Genomic DNA, 14,578 nt, shown 5'->3' with positions numbered 1-14,578 from the left:
TCTCTGAAGATGTTCTAGTGAAGTTGCTCAAGGCCAGGCTTGGAGAGCCAGCTTGAGTGATTTGGTTTATGTCTTTTGAAAATGTGTATTTGAGGGACTACATAAAGCACTTTACTTAGAGGCCTGGAGGGAGCGCCTGCCCTCGCCGAGGACCCCAGTTCAGTTCCCGGCCCCCACGGTGGGCAGCTCACAGCCACTGTAACTCCGGCTCCAGGGCACCTGACTTCCAGCTGACTCCTCCTGCCTCTGTGGGCGCCCGCACCCCCGTACACGTGTCACCCTCCCCATGTAGGTGACGATTGAAAATTAAAAATTAGAATAACTTTAGTCGGACCGATTAACAATGTGTCTCTTCCCTCAACGCTGAAGATTGCAGCATCACCATGGATCTGTTTGGAGATATCAACGACATTTCCTCAGGCAGCGACGAGGACCAGCGAGGACCCAGTCCCAGACAGCCCGCCTTGAGTACAACCCCCGCCGTGAGTACAACCTCCAGCCACCGCTGACCCCAGGATGGAAGGCTAAGAAAGAGGAAAGATCCCGAGACCGAGGACGCTGCCTCTCCTGTCCAGAGGGGCTGTGTTCAGGGGGCGAATGTTGTGACATTCTTAGCTGAATTGAGCATCTGGGGAAACATTTAGAAGGCCCAGGAGGAACCAACAGAACAGGACCAAAGGCAAACTTCAGGGACAGGACTGTTAACGTGAACACTTTTATTTAAAAGGCTTTTCTCGTCCGCACTGGTGCTGTGCTGTGCTGTGCGGGGAATTTTGGTGTTCTTTTCCGATTTTAGCAGTGACTTAGTAATGACGGGTTGAACTATTTCTACTTCTTGAATGCCTTACGCAAAATGGAAAGTTAGATATGCCAACAAAATCATTTTTTTTTTCCTACCAGTGCAGGTTAATATATCTTATCCCCCTTGGGATTGTTGCTGGGATTTGTGGGTGTGGTTGGGGTGAGGTTTTAGGGAGAGACTGGGGACGGAGTGACTGACTGTCCCTAGAGCAGTATGACTTCCTTTCAAACCTGCCTCTGCCACATACGGAGGCAGAGCCCAGCTGGACCGCTTTTCCTGTCTCCTCACGTTCTCCCACTTCTGATCCCTCCCTTAGGGCAGACGTGGGGAGCCTCCAAACCAGCGCGTGGGACGGCGGGTTTCCGAAACCAGGATAAAAATAGAAATTCCCAGCATCAACTCCGATTTGGGAAATGAACTGTTTTTTGTTAAGCTACCCAAATTTCTCAGGATAGAACCCAAGTAAGAGAACCGAACTTGTAAAATGTGAATTCTCTGTCATGAGCTGGTCAGTCCTAAGGTGAGAGGTTTCTCATGCGGCTGAACACAAGGGTAGGGCAAGTCACCAGAGAGACTTAGAAGCTAGCGGTGGTGCTCTGCCGTAAAGGAACAGGTGTGGCACTGTCACTCGTGTAAAGCTGAAAATACAGAGAGAGAGAGAGAGAGAGAGAGAAAGCACAGGTGCTCAGTGTAAGTGACGCTGAATCATAGTGTTGGCTCCTCCTGCTCACCAAGGTACAGAGAGGCACACACTCCACGAGATAAATTTCAACCCCTGAGCTAAACTGAGGCCTCAAGGTTTTAAGTTGCTGTTAATTTTTATTTATTTATTCTTTAAAAATATAAGGCCCAGATACTGCCAAATTAAGGTAAGGGACTTTTTTTTTTTTTTTTTTTTTGAGACAGTGTCTCACTATGTTGCCCTAGCTGGCCTGGAACTCCATACATAGACTAAGCTGTCCTTGAGCTCACAGAGATCTTCCTGCCTCTGCTGGGATTAAAGGCATGTAGCTAGCTGCCATGCCAGGCCCAAGGAACACTTTTGAAGCCTTTCATTGGGTTCACAGCCCTTCAGGCAGCACCGCAGTAGTCTTGGTTTTTTAGAATATGGCTAGAGCAGATTTTTACCTATGTTTTATAAGATGTATCTGTATTTATAAATGTGCTTCTTCAAAGAGTTAGAATTCCTAGCTATGCTTGGATTTTATTTTATTTATGTCTTGGATTTTATTTCAGGAAGTTTGTTTTAAAAAAGAAATTTCAAGAAAGTAGTCTTTGGCATATTTCCTGAGGGTTGTTGTGAAGTCATTTGTCAGCAGCGATACAATGCTGTAGAGACAACTGGTTTACAGAGTCAATCAGTCAATCACTAATTATGATTAATATGGTAACATTTTTTAGACCCTTTGATCCTCAGCTGTATGAAGATGAATGTGGAAATGAGAAAGTGCTTTATGAGGAAGACAAAACTAGGTTAAAAATAAAGGTATTATGCTCTTTCCTATTCCTTTTTTTCTGGTTCCTCCCATCTCCCTCACCTCAGCCTTCTGAGGAGCCATGGCCACAGGCATGCACTACCGTGCGGGGCTGAGTCCTTGCTTGCTTTAGATGTATTTGTGTGTGAGTGCATTGACTTCATGTGTGTATGTGCAAACCATGTTTGTGACTAGTCCCTGCAGAGGTTGGAAGAGGGCTGCGGATCCTCGGCAACTGCTGGGAACCAAACCTGGATCCTCCAGAAGAGCAACAAGTGCTTTTAACCATGAGGTGTTGCAGGATATTTGATCCTATTGTGAACCCTAAAATTTTGAACTGTAAAAACCCTGTTTCTTGTTTGGTGTGGTTGAGCCCTTATCACACACCTTTAATCCAAGAACTTTTTATTGTAAACAGGTTCACCCAGCCCTAGCATACATCTTTAATCTAAGACCTTTCTGTACACAGGATTTAATAAAGTTAACCCTAGGCTAAGAGGCAGAGCAAGAAGCCAGTTGAGAGGGATTAAAGGGAGGGACTTTGAGTTGAGGGCTATTTAAGACAGCACGGAGAAGTAGAAAGAAACCTTAGCTTAAGCTCTGGCTTTAGCTTCTGCTTCAGCTCCTCAGCTCCCTGGCTTTTTCTGGGCTTTGAGTTAGCAAGCCTTTGGCCTTGGGTTTTTTGGCCTTTTCCTCCTGGGCTGTCAGTTGAGCTAGTGAGCCTTTTGGGTTTTTTCCCTCTGGACCTGAGGTCAGCTGGGTGCTTTATCTGCCTCTCTGAGCTAGCAGGTTTTCACCCCAGCACCTGGTTCCGGAGTCTTCATTGGTAAAATAGAATGGTTGGGATTTTCATTTTTGTTTGAAACGAGTCATGTTGTTCTAAAGTTAAAGGGTATGGCCTAATAAATGTTTATTATTAGGCTATAATTTTAACGGCAGTATTATTTAACCCACTATCACAATAAGAGACAGACACCTGTTAAATTTTATAATTGCCTTATTTGCCGTGGACTGGGCAGATAATCTACCTACACTACCTCAATAACCTCACCATCCACCTATGCATTCCTTTGTGGTCTACCTTCCATCCACGATCTTATAAATACTTGCTTATATTTTTCATCAGGGCCTTTCCATGGCATTCTTGGAGTCCTTCCTCCCAGCCCACATGGTTCCTTCTCCATGCTAACCCATCATGGCATCCTTCTCCCTCTTCCCATCTGTCTCTTTGCTGTGATTCTCTTGAACCTTAGCCACAACTAGCCCACTCTCCCCTGCCCGGGTTTTAGGCCTTGAATCAACCGATCAGGTATAGTGTCTTAGGCAGGTTTACACAAGGATAGGTGTGTCCAGGCAGTCACCAGATCTTGAGGGTCAGTAACTAGCATCAAAATGCAAGCATCTGACCAACCCCCAACAGAGGCATTTCTCCAGCCTTTCAGGTTTCTCCTTTAGATGGTAAACACAAGGATGATGTTAGACCTGAGCGTAAGAATCTTTTTTGTTTGTTTGTTTGTTTATATCCCAGACAGGGTTTCTCTGTGTAGCCTTGGATGTCCTGGACTCACTTTGTAGACCAGGCTGGCCTCAAGCTCCCAGAGATCCACCTGCCTCTGCCTTCTGAGTTCTGGGATTAAAGCTGGGATTTTAAAGCCGCTAGCCCCGTCTCAGTTTTCAGTTTTAACTGATGAACGCAGGAACTGTTGACGCCATCAGCTTCCCTCGGGGTAAACAGTGCTGTGAGCCGTATAGGCCTGCCTTGGCACTTCCTCCCAGGCATATCCTGGCAACCTCCCAGCCTTCATGAGCCTTCAGAGCCTTCATGGAGACTTGCACAGCAGCAGACCTTGCCAATTGGGGGTTTCTCCTGAGAACACCCAGAATGACAAAACGCCTCCATTGTTCATGTTGCCTTCCCAGTCGGGTAGTAATTCTAAACACGGGCCATTTTTAGTGGTCTCTGTGACGTGGAGTTCTCTACCTCATGAGATAAATTTGGACTCATACAGAGCTAAGTATAGGTCTCAGATTTATTCTTAAAGACTATTATTGTTATTATTTATTATTATTATTATTATTACTAGTATGTCTGTGTTTCTGTACCGTGTGTGGGTACCTGCAGCGTCCAGAAGAGGGTGTCATTTTTCCTGAACTAGAGTTATAGATGGTTGTGAAACTGCCCAGGATGGGTGCTGGGGAACTGAACTTGGGTCCTCTGGAAAAGGAACAAGTGCTCTTTAAAAAAAAAATTTTTTTTAAATTTATTTATTTATATAGTGTTCTACCTGCATGTATGCCTGAACACCAGAAGAGGGCACCAGACCTCATTATAGATGGATATGAGCCACCGTGTGGTTGCTGGGAATTGAACTCAGGACCTCTGGTAAAGCAGCCAGTGCTCTTAACCTCTGAGCCTTCTTGGCAGACCACATCAAGTGCTCTCAACTGCTAAGCCATCGCTCTAGCTTCTAGTTATCTAGTCTTTAAAAAACCAAACTGTCACGTCTGGATCTTACCTCACTAGACTAAGAAACAGGTTTTTTTTTTCCTTGTAAAAAATTACATTTCTATGTGTGTGCAAGAGCGTGCCTGTGTATATGCACGTGGATCAAAAAACAATGTGTAGAAGCTTTCCTCCCTCAGTGTAGGTCCTGGGGATCGAACTCAGGGAGTCAGTCTTGGCAGCAAGTGCCTTTATCGGTGAGCCATGTCACTGCATACCCCCCACACCCCACCCCTGCTTTTGGGAAAGGGGGAAGGTCATTCTCCCCCGCCCACACATTACATCCTGACCACAGTTTCTCCTCCCTCTGCTCTTCCTACTTCCCTCCCTCCCCAGCCAAACCCACCCCTCCTTTGTTTCCCTTCAAATTAAAAAGAGCAGGCCTCTCAGGGAAGTCAGTAGAACACAACATAACAAGTTACAGGAAGACTGGGTACTAACCCTCGTATCAAGGCTGGACGAGGCAACCCAGTAGGAGGAAGAGGGTCCCAAATGCAAAAGAATCAGAGACACCCCCACGCCCACCATTAGGAGTCCCACAAGAACACCAAGCTACACAACCAGAACATATATGCAGAGGACCTAGGCCGGACCCACACGGGGTCTGTGGTTGCCGCTTTAGTCTCTGTGAGTCCCTGTGAGCTCTGTGGCCCGTGTTTCCTAGGCGACACTTTTAAAGTCTCCCCCTTCCCATTGGGCCCACAGTCCTTCAAGTGAGCCTGCAAGAAACTGTGTGTGCGTGTGTGTGTGTAACAGTGCTGGGAATAGAACTGGGGTCACATGCTAGGCAGGTGGTCTAGCACTGTGCTAGACCATCAGCGGAGGTGTCGATTTCAGCTCCTTACCTTGGTGGACTAAGCTTCTCTGCTTTCCTGTGGAGCGCTTAGCTGGGCTACAGGCTGCGTCCTGCCTAGCCTCCTCCCTCTGCTCAGACCTGGGCCTAGGGAAGAGTAGACAGAAGGCCTGGTTAGCCTAACCAGCGCGCCCAGACACCTGTAGTAAGTAAATGGGTGGTGGTGCTGCCGAGTCGGCCACTTTCTTACCACCCATCAGTTCCCGGCATTATTTGAGGAACAAAAACATTATTTGAATCATTTGAGGAACAAAAACATACAGCTACTTATGGTTGTCTGATACCTTTTCTCTTTCAAACCAGGTGGAAAATACTATCCGCTGGAGGGTATGCCAGGATGAAGAAGGTTATAAAATGAAAGAAAGCAACACTCGGGTAGTCAAGTGGTCAGATGGAAGGTGAGTGTTGGGACACTTGGGGAGGCCTGGATGAGTTCACATGTGCTGTGTAGGACTTAACTAAGGAAATCTGGGCTCCTGTCGTTACCTAGGAAACCTGAGAGAAGCAGGTAAGCCTGGGCTTACAGCCGGGCTCTGGGCGAGCTTAGATCTGGCTCCATTCATCAGATCCCCTTTTTTCTGTTTTGTTAGCTAAAAGGCTGACCTTTGAAGTGTCAGGATAATTTGAAATATCCCTTCTTGCCAGTGCTGGGGTTGAAAGCCAGTGTTGGCTGTTCAAAAGTCAAGTGTTTAGTGCCCTAGCCCCTAAACTGAAATATTTGAGAACTCATTTGCAAATTTAAAGATACAGATTGGAAGGTATTACAAGACAGTTCTACTGCAAGCTGAAAAGGAGATTTTACCACTTTTTACTCAGAAGCACATATTAGTTACTTTTCTTTTGCTCTAATATTGTGCCAAAGGCAACTTATAGGAGAAGTTATTTGGACTTACAGCTCCAAAGGGCTAGGATTCCATCACAGAAACTGTGAATGGGCAGCAGGCCTGGTGGTAGGAGCATCTGAGAGCTCACGTCTCCCAAGTCAAGCAGGAAGCAGAGCTAACTGGGATTGGAGCCCAGAACCCACTCCCGATGACATACTGTCTTTAGCAAGGCCGTACCTCCTAAACCTACTCAAACAGCAACAGCTGGGGTCAAATGCTCAAACATCTGAACAGGATCTCACCTGTTGTGGTATAGAGCATATCTTTGATCCTAGCTCTGGGGAGGCAAGGCAGGCTGATCTCTGTAAGTCAGTGGCCAATCTGGCTTCCACATTGAGCTCCAGGCCAATCAACGCTACAAAAAACAAACAAACACAAACAAACAAGCAACAGGGTTTCATAGCCCACGCAGGCCCAGAACTCACCTTGTAGCAGACCCTGAGCCTGTGACCATGAGCTTTATCTCCCAAGTGCTAGGACCACAGGCAAACATTTCCATGTCCGGCTTGGAAGCAGGCTATTGATAGCGTCCTTTTGGGTTTTTCCCTGAATTCTATATGAGGACAAGATCCTATGCTACTCACTGTGCATCCCATTACCCAGATTGTTACTCCTCTCCAGCATGTCCCTGCACATAGGCAATGAAGTGTTCGATGTCCACAAGGTCCCACTGCAGGACAATCACAACCAGCTGTTTGTACGGGAAGACACTGGTCTCCGAGGACAGGCCATCTTTAATTCCAGACTCACCTTTAGGTAACTTTGCTGTTGTCTTTTTTGTCTGTCTGTTTGTTTGTTTATTGAGACATGGTTTCCCTAGGCAGTCCTGGATGTCCTGGAACTCCCTCTGTCGACCAGGCTGGCCTTGAACTCACAGAGGTCCGCCCGCCTCTGCCTCCTGGGTGCTGGGATTAAAGAAGTGGGTCACCACTGCCTGGCCCTTTAGGTAGCTTTCCGTATGCACATGTCGAAGACCAAAGCAGAGCTGTGATGCAGAAAGCCTGGTCCTTCTGAGCAACAACCATTGTGCAGTGCAGCTCACCAACAGCCACGTCAGGTTCCAGACAGGTTTTTAGAGTGAACTACAAGCCTCTCAGGGCACCAGCTCGTGCTATGAAAAGTTAGGCAGCACTGGCTGGTGCCTGGCTTCTCGCTGCTCTGCACCTGGAAAGGCCTGCCACTGCGGCCTGCTGTTTGGTGGGTTCTTACCCTTACCAGCTGTGATGCTGATGTGTGCTTACAAATGGGTGTGACCAAACTGGCTGTAGCCTGGGCCCGCTCGGTGGCTGCAGTGGGTGGTGCCTCGGCCCCTTCTGAACACGGTCCCTTTAAGGACACACCTGTGACTAGGATCCAGCTTGCCTCACAGCACTTTCCATGCCGGTGGACACACACTTCCTTTGAAGACGCTGATGTGTGTATATATATTTTAAAGATTTATTATTTACGCAGCATTCTGCCTGCATGTTTGCCTGCGCACCAGAAGAGGGCACCAGATCTCACTACAGATGGCCACGAGCCGCCATGTGGTTGCTGGGAATTGAACTCAGGACCTCTGGAAGAACAGCCAGTGCTCTCAACCTCTGAGCCATCTCTCTAGCCTGCTGGCATACTTTAAAATCAGATTGTGGTCGTGGTTGTACAACTTTATAAATGAAAAAGAACCAATTACATACATAAGAGAAGGGACCGTTGGATGGATACTATCAGTAAACTTTTTTTAAAAGCCTGCAACCAGTGGAAGGTTATATAGCCTTAGAGGGGCTCAGTCTCACTGATTTGCAGTTTCCTTAGCTATAAAATGTATGGGTCGTGGGGCTGTTGTGTTAAATAGGTTCGTAAACCCAGCACAGTGAGGGAAGCGCAACCTGCCCTCTCACGGATGTCTTCTAGAAGTCTCCTGAAACGAGCGGTTCTGTCTTTGCTTTTGACTTGCTCCGAGCTGCACTGGGGTGGTATCTGACTGCTCGGCAGTTTCTTTCCTTAGGTCCTCTCTTCAGTCTTTGGGACCCGGTGAAGAGCTGTCTTCCTACACTCAGGAAGCACTGTCGGAGACAGTCCTGCCCTGTGACCCAGGCTGGCTTTGAACTCACTGTTCGTCTTCACCTCAAGCTTGCGGTAGTCCTGCCTTTGCCGGAGTGGTGGGTTACAGGCTGTTTTCCTGCGGAAACTCCGGTCCGGTTCTGAGCTGTTGAAGCCCCTCCTGCCGCTGTGGCTCGCTTTGGTTTTGAGACAGGATCACACACTTGGCCACTTACTTTTTTAAAGCGTCCTTCTGCTTTTAGCGAGTGGAGGGACCAACTTTTACTTCTCAAAATGTTCCTGCTTGTGCATGCTCCACCCTTGTGGAACTGAGATTTCTGCCCCCGTCTGTGATCATATTTGGGGGTATTCTTTGTAAAAGCCCTCGATCTGGCTGCCTGCCCGCCCTTCCCCCTGCACGCTGGGTCAGTCCACTCCACTTTTCCTGAGCACTGAGCAGACGGAGCGGGAACTGCGGTCCTGCCTGTTTCCTCGGCCTACTGGGAGGCCATTATTACCCATGAGTGCATTTGGTGTTCTCGACAAATGTTTCTGCTCATTTCCCGGCAGACCTCACTGTACAGACAGTGCCGCATATAAAAAGATGACCCTTTCGTTTGGGAACAGAAGTCCAAAGACACAGATTAGAATCTTGCCAATGGCTGGTCGTGACCCTGAGTGTTCACGTGCTGACTTGATCAAGGTACATTGCGTACGCTTTATGTTGGGGACTTTCGTACGTTTAGAGCTGTTTTCCCGCACTTAAAAGTTGTTACCCTCTGTGTGTGTGTGTGTGTGTGTGTGTGTGTGTGTGTTTAACGTGTGGAAGTGTGCATTCCATGACGTGTAGAGGTCAGAGGACAATTTTCAGGAGTTTGTTATTCCCTTCATCATGGGTCCCAGGGGTTGAATTCAGGTTGGTAGATTATAGCACAGCAAGCTTTGACCCGCTGAGACTTCTTGTTGCTCCAGTTCATTATCAGTGTCACTCTTTTATTTGCTGTATTTACTGGGGACCCAGCCCACTCTTCTGTCTCTAGTCTGCTATGAAATGACAGGTCATTCACTCTTGTCCGTGGGCTCCACAGAAAAACCTTCACACATAAAACTGTGTTAGAAAAGCGCACAGCCTCTGTCTTAGGGACAGAGCTCTGTTGCAGAATGCTTGGCCTCACTTGTCCAAGACCTTGGGTTTGATTCCTGACATCACGCAAATGAAGAGAAAAATCTAGAACCACGTGACTCGTTTGACGCTGGCTCGGCTCTTTTAACTCCTCAGTGTGGCATGCTGGGCAGTTCTAAGAAGTTGGCAGTCCCGGCAGCCTCCTGTGGAAGCTGGGGTATGTTATTTGCACTGAAGGCCACACTAGGAATGTCTGGGAAGCTTGGCAGCTTGACGGCCCCTCAGCAGGTCAGGGGTCTGTGACTTAGGGATGAGAACAGGCCGCCCCCACTGCCCCAAAGGGTCATTTCGGAAGGGCTTTCTCAGGCCGGCCACTTCCGAGCCATGGCTGATGTCAGCAGAGGATGTACACAGCTCCCGGGGGGCAGGCCTGTGCTAGTTCTGGTGCCAGCCGGCCCTCCTGGCATCCAGCCACCTGCATCCAGCCACCTGCATCCAGCCACCTGCTGTATGCAGTTACGGTAATGCGGGTAGGAGGCACAGGGCAGCAAACTGCTTTAAAAGTGGCTGAACGGGTACAAAGAAGCCAGTTCCCTTTTCCCTTTCCTGCCTTTCCCCTTTTCTGTTGGAGAGACTTTTACCGTGTTGCATGGACTAGTCTTAGTCTTGAACTCCTGGTTTAAGATATCCTCCTGCCTCAGACCTCACTACAGAGGCATGCTACTCCATCCTGCCAAACGTAGTCCTTTGTTGTAAGCTGAACGTTTTCCCTTCTCTCCCTCTCTCCCTAAATACAGAAAAGAGAATGCCTGCGAGCGTCTATTCGCCGGAGCGTCCGTCTGCCGAGGAAGAAGTGGGGTCCAGCTCCATGTTTCACCATCCGGGAGCCCGATGATGATGACAAAGAAGAAAAGTGGGGAGAGGAAGAAGAGAAGGCAGAAGATAAGGAAGGCCAAGCTTCCGGCCTGGTTACCACTAAAAACCATTGCCGGGGAGCAGCCCACAGTAAGCCAGTGCCAGCGTGGCACCTTCCTCTGGTGGGCAGAGTCTAGTTCCGCTTTAGTGAGATCCTCCTCTTGCTCATAGTAGTTACTCAAGACAGTGGAACACACACCTCCTTCCGTTCTGCTTGGGTCAGGGCCACTCACCCGCAGAGAAGGTTAACAAGACCTCTCCAGAAACCGTGAACTCTGTTCTACGAGTCCCACGTACTGTGGTGGTACAAGCTCGCCATCAGTACTATGGAGGCCGAGAGAGGAGGGTTTTGAGTTTGAGGCCAGCCTGGGCTACTAACTTACCAAGTTCCAGGCAAGCCAAGGGAGACCCTGTCTCAAAAACCAAACCAAACCAAACAAAAACCAAACTAAAATAAACAGACCCTCCACAACAATGGGATTACCAGGCTTCTGGGTACTTAATATCCCAGTCTGAGAATGTGTCAAGCCTTCATTCAGCTCATGTGAAAGTGATTTTTAGTTTTCTACTGAAACTTAAAAAAAAAAAAAAAGAAAGATACCCCCCCACCACCCTTAAACAGAAAGCCAATACCTTATTTATTTCTCAAGGAAAAGCACAGTGGGAATGAAAAAGTAAAATTCAGGAACAAGTCTTCATCCAATTTGAAGGCTGCTCTAGGAAAATCCAGCATGAGGAGCCTGGCGGAACGTGCCCCTCATTGGGGCAGGCCAGTGAGGACTGCAGGGGCCAGTGTACTGGGGACAGACCAGCCAAAGGTGGCAGCAAGACTGTTGTGTCCCTGCAACCTGGGTGAGAGGACAGGAATGTCTGTGGCAGTCAAGGAAGAGCTGGCTTTCACTCGGGGCAGGAAGTACCTGACTGACTGCAGGGGACAAATACTGAAGGTGTTACCGCATTCCTGACCGGTGGCGCCAGGTCTGGACAGAAAGCTCCACAGCCATTCTAATGGTCGTGGTCGTCTGTAGCGGGCTGGAAAATGGTAGGGAAGGCAGGCAAGGCTTACTCGGGGCAGTCATGGTAATAACAACTCAAGATGGCTGCAGCCAGGTGGGTCCCTCTGAAGGTCAGCCCCATTCTTAAAATCCTTTTGCTTTCAGAGAAACGAGCTGTGTCTTTCTCATACTGCAATCACGAGGGATCTGAAGACGATAAAGCCAGAGGATTACTCAAAGCAAAGAAACCCGTGATGGACAGAGGTAAGCTCCATTTATTCAGTGACCTTGTAGCCAAGAGCCAGCTCCCAGCTCAGGATGACAGCTACACAATTCACTGACACTCAGTGAAGTAAGGTAGTCGTGAGAGCCAGAGATCCTGATGCCTGGAAGGGGTGGGTCTTGGGAGGCTGCACAGACTGCTGAAAATCGAAGCTTTGCAAAATCACGGGCTGGGGTGAGGCATTTCAGCTGCAGAGAGTGTAAGGCGGGGACACAGGGCCCTGAGCCGTCAGAGCTCATCTAGAGAATGGCAGATGCTCAGCGTGGGTGAACAGAGGTGCCTGCTGTTTGGATTAGGGCAGTAACTGAGGGCTACGTCAGCCTGTGCTTTTTCCTACTGACTTTCCTTTAAGATCACACACAAGGACATTTTCTCTGATAATGTGAGGCTTGCTATGCTAGTGCTCCAGTGTCTTCCGAGCCCTTAACCTGCTCTAGGTTCCAGGGTTAGGGATAAGCATCGCAGCTGCATTAATGTTTAAATAGTGCTGACTTAATTAATATATATATATATATATATATATACATTTGTAAAAGTTTTAAATGATACATAAGCATACTTATAATCCAGTCTTTAAGATTTTTTTATGAACGTTTTCCTGGCATGTATGCATATACACCACCTGTGCCTGTAGAGGCCACAAGATGATGGAACCCCTCCCCCCACAACCTTCCAACTAGAGTTACAGATGGTTATGAACTGCCATGTGGGTGCTGGGAACTGAACCTGAGTTTTCTGCAAGAACCTTCTCTCCAGCTCTAACATCAGACTTTAAAACACCGAATTTTATGCAATTACTGGAACAAAATAATGTACTTCAAGTAACGTGACGGAGATTCCACACTGAATGAAGTGTCCCTCCTACCCTGACAGCCACCCAGCTACCCAGAGGTGCTGCTGGGTGAACTCAGGTCTCTGGGGCAAATTTCTCCTGTCAGTTTAGAACTACTTTGGACAAAGCTTCCAGAAATGCCTTATATTGAACCCATAACCCTTCCTTTGTATTTCTTCAGGATATAAGCCCTCCAGAAAGAGGCCAAGGGATGAAGAGGAAGACTGAAGCATTAAATGTGCACTGTTATCTGCATGTTCAACTCGTTAGCTTTCTGTTTGTGCTGGGATTAGGTCTGAGGCTTTGTGTGTGCTTGATTTGGGCTTTCTACTGCTCAGGCAGAGCCCCAGTCCCTTGGATGTATTAAAGACAGATTGTTTTGACCCACATGAGCCAATGAGATGGGCCATGTGGAAACTCCTAAATTCCAGATTCCAGTCTCCATTCATATATGTGTGTGTGTGTTTGTGTATGTATGCTATTTTTGTCTTGTTTTTGAGATGAGCTTTCACCATGTAGTCCCGGCTGGTTGGGAACTTGCTGTGTAGACCAGGCTGACCTGGAATGCAGTCTGTCTCTGCTTCCTGCAGGCTGGGATTAAATGTGTGCGGCCTCACACCTGACCCCTTCATACTTTTATAGCACTATTTTGTGGCTGTCTAGTAAGAACATTTCAGTTAGCATTAGCTCCAGACAGCATTCGGACTCATTCACACCCTGAGGTCCTTGGTTTCAGTTTCAGGCTCAGTCCCGGTGCTGACTGGGAGCTGCTGATACAGCCCTGAACCTCTGGGCCAACTAGCTGTACAAACTGTGCGAGAGAGCTTAACATCTGAAGGGTGAAACTGTTTGGCAATTTTGCATTACAGGTGGCGAGCCGCACAGAATTCACCCCCCCCCCCCCGCCCCGGCATTTTTAACTGGGAAGTTTCAGGGAGCACACGGAGGTGCTGTTCGGGCACAGCCTAGAGCGCTGTAGTCCCCTCCCAGGCATGAGAGCTGCCAACTTGAGCAGCTGAACCCCCACGACTCACTGTCCTCAGGAGGCTAAACACTTCCACCATGCTAAATTACAGCTCATGCCTAATTATAGCACTTGAAAGACTGAGGCAGGAGGACTGCCGTGAGTCCGAGGCCAGCCTAGGCTACAGTGGGACCCTGTCTCAAACAAGCTAAGAGATCATTTCATATGGTTTAATGACACCCATTCTTGTCTGCCCGTAAAACTAAACTGACATACACAGAAGACAAGTTTGCAGGAAGGCAAAGAGCATTGGGTATCAGTCACTGCCCCTCCCCCGCCTCCTCGCCAGAGTTAGTGAAACGTGTATGGACAGAGGACACAACTAAGCCCTGATGCAGAGTGGCTGACTAACCATTTTTTGTGGTTCAGCATGGCAGTGCAGGCTACAGACTGAGCGGCTCCAACACGCTAAACTCCTCACAGTCCTAGCATCAAGGCCCAGTCCTCGGGAGGGCTTGTGGACAGCTGGTCCTGAACAGCCTTAGGTTCTGTGGTGAGAATCCCCGTTTGGGGAGCCTATATACCCCTAACTGCCTTCCAAAGTTCCCTCTCCAGATCCCATCAGTACTGCGTATTGGGGCCTCAGCACAGGAATTTGGGGAGGATGAAGATACTGAGTTTGTAGCAGCAGGAGAAGGACTAAGTTTTTTCTCTTTTAAAAGGGTTTGCTTCTAAATCAGATTAGCATTACAAGGTAGGGTGTCACAGTAGCCTAGTCATACCCACGCGTTTGTTATACGTTGTTCTCATTCATGCCCTTCCCCCCAATAAGCTTGTTCCTGAAGGAGCGAATGTTAAAATTGTAAAACAGAAGAGATTTTTTTTCAAAGATGTCTGAATCTAGGATATTTGATGAACTTTAATAAA

The 14,578-nt window shown here is 48.1% G+C and overlaps 1 protein-coding gene across 1 annotated transcript; it reads left to right on the top strand.

Moving 5' to 3' along the window:
- Window positions 1-383: 383 nt before the first annotated feature.
- Window positions 384-14,578, top strand: LOC132654895 (RNA polymerase-associated protein LEO1-like). Its single transcript, XM_060386171.1, has 10 exons — window positions 384-463; window positions 1,030-1,071; window positions 1,124-1,264; window positions 2,204-2,288; window positions 5,937-6,031; window positions 7,139-7,273; window positions 9,110-9,246; window positions 10,458-10,667; window positions 11,738-11,836; window positions 12,869-14,578. The coding sequence occupies exons 1-10, from the start codon at window positions 384-386 to the stop codon at window positions 12,913-12,915; spliced, it is 1,071 nt and encodes a 356-aa protein (XP_060242154.1). The 3' UTR covers window positions 12,916-14,578.

This window comes from Meriones unguiculatus, chromosome 6 (genome assembly GCF_030254825.1).
Source record: "Meriones unguiculatus strain TT.TT164.6M chromosome 6, Bangor_MerUng_6.1, whole genome shotgun sequence".
NCBI classification, from domain to species: Eukaryota; Metazoa; Chordata; class Mammalia; order Rodentia; family Muridae; genus Meriones; species Meriones unguiculatus.
The sequence above is the reverse complement of the archived record's forward strand: the minus strand, read 5'-3'. Positions and strand labels throughout refer to the sequence as shown.